The sequence below is a fragment of the Coffea arabica genome, chromosome 6c, assembly GCF_036785885.1.
Source record: "Coffea arabica cultivar ET-39 chromosome 6c, Coffea Arabica ET-39 HiFi, whole genome shotgun sequence".
In the NCBI taxonomy this organism is placed as follows: domain Eukaryota; kingdom Viridiplantae; phylum Streptophyta; class Magnoliopsida; order Gentianales; family Rubiaceae; genus Coffea; species Coffea arabica.
In genome coordinates this window covers 33,825,722-33,832,935 of record NC_092320.1, presented here as the reverse complement: position 1 = coordinate 33,832,935, position 7,214 = coordinate 33,825,722, and the positions used below count along the sequence as shown (strand labels likewise).

General features: G+C 33.3%; 1 protein-coding gene across 1 annotated transcript; it reads left to right on the top strand.

Annotated features, from left to right (window-relative positions):
* The first annotated feature begins 3,492 nt into the window (after positions 1-3,492).
* LOC113692267 (NAC domain-containing protein 92-like) lies at positions 3,493-5,532 on the top strand. The gene is made up of 3 exons (XM_027210654.2): positions 3,493-3,819; positions 3,942-4,222; positions 4,396-5,532. The coding sequence occupies exons 1-3, from the start codon at positions 3,630-3,632 to the stop codon at positions 5,158-5,160; spliced, it is 1,236 nt and encodes a 411-aa protein (XP_027066455.1). The 5' UTR covers positions 3,493-3,629; the 3' UTR covers positions 5,161-5,532.
* Positions 5,533-7,214: the final 1,682 nt, after the last annotated feature.

The following is a 7,214-nucleotide window of genomic DNA, read 5'->3' as shown; positions in this document are numbered from 1 at the left end:
GAGCATTAGCAAAGCCAAGAAATGATGTCATTTATAGTTAAAACCAATGATTTTTTTTTTTTTTTGTTAAACATGCGTTCTTTTCCTAAGTTTAATATGTTTTGAAGTTCAAATTATTCTTAAATTTAGAAGTGAAAATCATTCTCTCTATTCAAATCTAGAAGTTTTGAGAGAATTTATTCTTCAAATAACTTTCAGAATTACCTTTAAATAGATCCAACATTCTTATAGATGGCAATATTATGAATTTTTATTTGTTTGAGAGTCAGTAAAAATAAAAAAAATTGTTAAATTTTAGTAAGGTTAAATAAAAAGTAACTTTCGAAATTTCTAAATTCTCTACACTAAATTTTCTCAAAGATAATTGCCGCCGCTTAGATACATGTGGCTCCACCCAGGACAGACATTGACTAGGTGAAGGAAATGAGGTGGCAATATCGTCACCAATCGTCAGCCTCATAGAGATGTTTAAAGAAGTGAAGGAGCTTCCAAGGCAGCTCACATTTGCTGCGTTTCCAATTTCCATCCCCAAAAGTCAACACTTGAAAACAAGTTTTTAGCAGTATTTTCTAAGGAGTTAGGCTAACATTTCAATGCTTCTACTGCAATCCTCGGCCTTTTAGCCTGTGGGCCATACAAATTTATCTCTATATTTACCATATTACGTTCTTCTCTAGTACTTCATTGTTGCTTGAATTTATTTATTCATTCTGTTTTTGGATAGAAAATTATTTAAAATAATTAATATAGTATTTTTCATAATTTGATGTATAAGATTTAAAAAATGATTGAAAAGATAAAAAAAAATAATTACAAAATATGTTTATCATACAAGCAAAATAATATCAATCAAGAAAGACAGTAGTGAAATTCTTCCTTTAATTGGATTTGGATCTCAACTGGTTAGCAATCAGCTTTTGGGTTACTTCTGTTCAACAGCTCAATTAGAATTTAATACTTTCCTACCTCGAAATATGTCATTCCTCGCTTGAACATCAACTGTTCAAGATTATACACCAAACCGGTCAACAAGAAAAAATCAAATTGTGCAAGCATTTGACAAATAACTATGAGATGCACACACAGCCATGTGTATATCTTCCAAAATCCTCATGTCTGCTGTACAAAATATTTAAAAATTATGCAGTAATAAGCGAATGGACTTTATCAATTACAAGGAAGTAAATGGACTGGATAAATAAAAGGTAGACTATTTTATATACATACTTCAAAGGAAACAAAAATTCCATTCTAACAAATTTATTCTTATCAATGTCTGAGATCATACAAATTGTTGAATATCTAGAAAATTCACAGTTATCCGATCCATCTGATGTGCTGTTACCATAGAGTATTTATTTCTATGTGTCAAGCACATAAGAAACCGCAATCCCATTTTCAATTTAGTACATGGTGTGTTTGAGTCGTTATCTTGCACGTTTATGCGTGTTGAGGCCTCTAAATTTGGCTGTCCAACTCCTTCTGTTATTTCCGAGATTTCTTTTTTTTTTTCTTTTTTTTTAAAATTTTACCACTGATAAATTTTTTATTAATAAACAAGGCAACTTCATTGAAATAAATTTACACTAAAAGGCAAAAATATATTAAACATGAAATACATACAACAAGATTTAAAAATCTACAGATACAATAGATCTAAAAATCAACAAAGATAACATTTGGAAGGTAAGATATTTTCTATTCAGATTGATCACTGCCGTCAAATAGATAATCTGTGCATGATTTTAGCAAACATGATCTGATATAGGACTGTTTCAAATTGAAAGCTAGAAGGAAGAAGTTTACGCTTGAGGAATTTTAAAAGAGGAGGGTAGAATGAGTTTTTCAAAAATTGCGCAGTAATTATTCGATTAAGAAGTTCAAATTTCAGAGAAAGCAATCAATACGTGCGAGTATAGTGTATGATCTGATCATGAAAATTTCCTAGTAATTTCGGACGCAGCTTCAAGATTAGACTGGTCTTATATTCTATTGGCTGCCTAATATACAAGCATATGAAGGCTGTTGTGACTAGTGAGGAAACATTCTCTTGATTAGAAAAGCATTTTCATTTCTTCATTTGACAAATATTCTATACATTCTTACCGAGTCACACAAATACCTCCCCCCCCCCCCCCACAAAAACAAAAAAAAAAAAAAAGGGAGAGACAAAGATAGGACAAATATAAATTCTTTGTTATCATGGATTGATTCCATATTTAATTCACCAAAAAAAAAAAAAAAGAACTATGATAGGGCAAACAGCAGATTTGAAAGTGGAATATTTGAGAGTAAAATGTTCTGAGTTTGGATTAATCTATAATTTATTATTTTACCAAAAATTAACCACTTTTAAATTTGATGTAAACAGTTTACAGTCACATACGTGTGCTAAAATGTTTATAGAATGACTCAGAAGATTAGAAAACAAGAATGTTTTTATAGATTAAACTACTTTTAAGCCGAGTGAAGCCAATACAAAAGATTTGCCCAACTTTTTATTAAAAAGAAAGGGCAACATTAAAAAAGAGATTAGCACTGATTCTGCTGCCTGTATTTTGATATAATAATCGAGTTCGTTTGGAAGTATATGAGCTAAGGCGCTGGACGAAAACGACTTCCGATCTATAATTCTTTCAGTGAAAAAGATGCATTAACTTCATCCATAAATAACACTTGAAAGCGTTGAACAGAGACTTTCTGTATAGTTTCTTGACAAATTTAATAGAGACGGAAAAAGAGCTTAAAGTTGCTGGAAAATTAGGTTTATCCAGATAATATACTTTAATGCGATTAGACTCGAGGCCCCATCAATTTCCTACCTTCCAGCCTAGAATGCAATTTTACATTTTTTCCCGTTTAAAGTACATTAATTACTTTGACCTCCTTGAAAGTTTGTTAATGTTGCAAAGATCTCCCTGAATTTTGCTTACGCAGAGAATTTCTTTGTACATATTTTTTAATTATTTTTTTTATTTCATATATTGATAAAATGTATTTTTCTGTGCAAACTTAAAAAACTTGCAGTCCAAAGAGGGCCTGCTCTTCCTCTTCTTCTCAAAAGAAAAGTGTTCAAAAAATGCTTAATATTGACAAAGGATATTACTGCAATATTATTACAATCTAAAAAGTAAGGATATTTGTATAATTATGACAAAACTAGAGTAAGTTGTGTAATATTTTATTCTTTTTGGCTTTTCAATTAGTACTTTTTATGTGGCTTTTACCATTTCTTGGTTTCACATCCGTTGTCAAACGTTTCAGTTGTGCATAGTATGCCAACGAAAATACACAGTAGAAAACACTGATTAAAAAAAGCTTAAAAAGGACAAGAACCACGAGGCTTCCTTGAGAAATTCCTTGCATCTTACGGATCTTCAGAGTCCCAAGTTTGAAGCCTTCTTTCTATATAAGATATTCCTCTTGCCTTTGCTCTAGTTTCTCATTTGCCTCCTTGAAAACAATCTCCATTAAATAGATAAATACAGCAGAGGTTCTTCTTATTCATTTAATTTTTTGTGTATATAAAATATTTCTTGTCCCAAGGATTGCATTATTTGCTAGTTTTTGAACTAGTTAAACAAGCAAATTAGACGGCTTTATTCTGCTGCATCCGCATTAGACCAGATATGGAAGGAGTTCCAGTTGTGCTAAATGAAGAAGATGATCTCATGGATTTGCCACCGGGTTTTAGATTTCATCCCACTGATGAAGAGATCATAACTCACTATTTAACTAAAAAAGTGGTGGACAAGAATTTCGGTGCTATAGCTATTGCAGAAGTCGATATGAACAAGTGCGAACCCTGGGATTTACCAAGTAAGCTTTTCTTGATTCCTCTTGATGAAATATTATTATTCTCTTGGATCTTCTTTTCCGATACTAGCCAATAAGGTGCTTTTTATTTATTTATTTATTTATTTATTTTTTTGGGGAACCAGAGAAAGCTAAGATGGGAGAAAAAGAACACTTCTTCTTCTGCCAGAGGGATAGGAAGTACCCAACAGGGATGAGAACTAATAGAGCAACAGGATCAGGTTATTGGAAGGCTACTGGAAAAGATAAGGAGATCTACAAGGGAAAAGGTTGCCTTGTTGGAATGAAGAAGACCCTTGTTTTCTACAGAGGACGAGCTCCTAAAGGGGAAAAGACTAATTGGGTCATGCATGAATATAGACTTGAAGGCAGATTTTCTTATTACAACTTCCCTAAAGGAGCAAAGGTAGGTTGCTTTTCTCTATCTTGAAAAGTTATAGGCTTTTTGATAAATTTATTTTTTCCTTATTTTCATTGTTTATCCTTCAATTTTTAGCTAGCTTTTTTGTTGCTGAGAAGGATGAAAGATTCCACAATTATTTGACCCTTTTCTGTGGCAATTATTATTTATTAATGCAGGATGAGTGGGTTGTGTGTAGAGTATTTCACAAGAATGTAGGAATCAGAAGAAGTCCATTGAGAGATCTTACAAGGGCTGATTCTTTTCTGGATCATCTTCTTGATAGCCCTTCATCACTCCCACCATTAATGGACATCCCGAACTCCAGTAATAGACCTGGTATTTCAAGCTTTTCGCACGAGGAAGATCAAGAATTCAAAGGTGCAACAACTTCTTCAGGAAAATCATCAGATCATGGAACCCTTCCCTCCTACTTTTCCACAAACTTGAATAATTCTACGTTACAAATGCAACAAGACCTTAACACCTTCCTCATGCCCTCCTACAACTATGCTTTCAAAACTTCCTATGAAGCTGGTTCTAGTAACCATGATCCAAGCTCCTTTTTCCGCCCCCCAATTTCAGTTCCTGCTGCAAACTTTCACGGTTACCAGAACGAAAGCTACTCGTCATTCTCAGGCTTCGAAGCTACTCCTGATCATCAAGCTAATTCCACTACTCTTTCGGCGCCAAACCAGCAAGGAATTTCGGACCCCGGGAAGCAGTGCAAAATGGAACAATTCTCCTCTACCAACTCCATGGTCAGCCCTTCGCAAGATACTGGAATTAGTAATGATATGGCACCTGAAATATCATCTGTTGTATCCAAGATAAATGTCGAAAGTGACAAGTGCATGAAAGATCTTGAAGGCATCTCAGTTGATCCCAATATGTCTGACTTGGATTCCTTGTGGAATATTACTGATTTCACTACTGAAGAATAATTAATCATCGGCATAACAGAAAGTGCAGATTGCAGACAGTTTATTTTAATCAATCTGCAACTGTAATTGATTAGTCTGATCTTCTCTTCCACTGGTAGTAACGATAGTTAGTTCAAAAAGGTATGGTCCATGACGGTTTGAATTGGAGTAGCACGTAGTCTTGTACAGATTGGTTATTTTTAGGACATCTTAGACAGCATTTTAGTTCATTGATGATAGATTACTTCTTGAAAATCCTCTTGAAGAGTTATCTCTGTTGTACATTTCTGCTATTCTTTGAGTTTCTGTAGTGATTGATGTATGAACAATTATATGTAGTTGGTTTTTATGGATTGCTTGTTTGAATAATTACAGCAAATTTTTGGATTTCAACATAGTAGTCTTTTCAAGTTCCAAGCTTGGACTACAAGAATGACAGTTGTCTGCCCCATTTTCGGGTTCTAACATGTGATGTTTTGTGCCGCACTTTGAACTTAATTATTCTCCATGGCAAAAAGAAAACAGAAAGGGGGAAAAAAAGAATCTGTTGAGTCCATTTGGATTGAATTGCATATAAAAAGATTTTATTTCAGCAGTTCTTTTGATATGGTGATATGAGACAAAAATACGAAACGTGTTTAAGAAAGATTCCAAGCATTTTTCCCCCAATTGTGTCCAATAGCATATTTTGGAGAGTTTTTGGAAAAAAATATATTGTGAAACTCTTTTAAGGTATGATGTGTGCGAGGCAAAAAAATGCAATTGGAAATTAGTAAAAGAAATATTACCAGAAAATGGAAAATACTTTACTAAAAAAATAGCAATCCAAACAAAACCAATTTTTTTTTATCAAAATCTGTCGAAATACTTTTTTTTCCAAATGTTGTATTCCGAACTTTAGAATCAAAGGGTTAAAAAAAAAGGAAGGACCAAGTGGTGACATCCTTGTAGGGATCATATGCATTCAATAATTCTCAGTGTTGTCAAAATTCTAGGGGAAAGACGAATTCTTCGCTCACCTGATGCGTAGGGTATATTCCTATCACCATGTCAAAAATTAGCAAAAGACTCAGACAAATACAGATACAAATATGTATGATGTGATGGTTATAGTTTCTTTTATTCACTTATTTTTTGTGTATAATGCTCAATGCTTGTACTTCTGTCAAACGAAACTTAGTTCTTAAATTTGCTTCAGTTATTTATTCATATCCCAGAATTTCTGGGAGTGCTGCCACAGGAATATTCTCTTCTTCCTTCATTGAATCCTCAATTGACACGATTTCTCTTGCTTTTGGAGTCCACACACTTCAGCTTGTACAATAATTGTGTACCTTATCGCATTTGGGAACAGTCCATCAAGCTTTCTTCTCTAATATTTTAACTGTGTTTAATGGAGAAATGCAATATCAGTCCCTAAAATTTGGGTACTGTACCAAAATAGTCCCTAAAATCTTAGGGGAGAAAAAGAATAGTTTTGTTCTGATTTTTCCAATTCACACAAAGAAATTGAAAATTGACGAAATTGGGTCCTAGTTGTTCTCAATTTCAACCAGAAAAATATTAACTTACTAAATTTATGTAATCACTAACGGTGACAATCACATGACAAGTAATGTAAACATTGATATTGGCAAGGTAAATTCATAGGGGGACAACAAAGCACAACCTAACTAGTAATACGCTTTACTTATAACCAATAGGTCACATGTTCGAATCACCATATAGATCTCCTTTTTTTTTTTTCCCTTTTTAAAGGTAAATTCATAGGGAGAGGGTTGGGTTGGGTTAGGTTAGGTAATAAAGTGAGAGGAGTTGTAAGTAAAGTAAAAGATCATGGGTTCAAGTCTTCTCACTTACAAAAGAAAAAAAAGTAAATTAGTAAGGAGCTCGTAAATTATTTTATTTGTCAACTGTTGACCTCTCATTTATTCAAAATCATAAATTGGCCCCTCAATAATGAAAAGCATCAAAGGTTGATCCTTCACCCCATTTCCCCCATCGGATCCGTTGAATTTTAACCTTATGTGTATTAGTTTTAACAGTGGAGATGGACAAATTAACTCAAACTTTAA

What these genes read in the sequence shown, in the direction of transcription:
- LOC113692267 (XM_027210654.2), top strand. Translation starts at nt 3,630, where the DNA reads ATGGAAGGAGTTCCAGTTGTGCTAAATGAAGAAGATGATCTCATGGAT. An exon ending in CGAACCCTGGGATTTACCAA is followed by an intron (nt 3,820 to 3,941) that starts GTAAGCTTTTCT and finishes TTGGGGAACCAG; the next exon opens with AGAAAGCTAAGATGGGAGAA. An exon ending in ACTTCCCTAAAGGAGCAAAG is followed by an intron (nt 4,223 to 4,395) that starts GTAGGTTGCTTT and finishes TTATTAATGCAG; the next exon opens with GATGAGTGGGTTGTGTGTAG.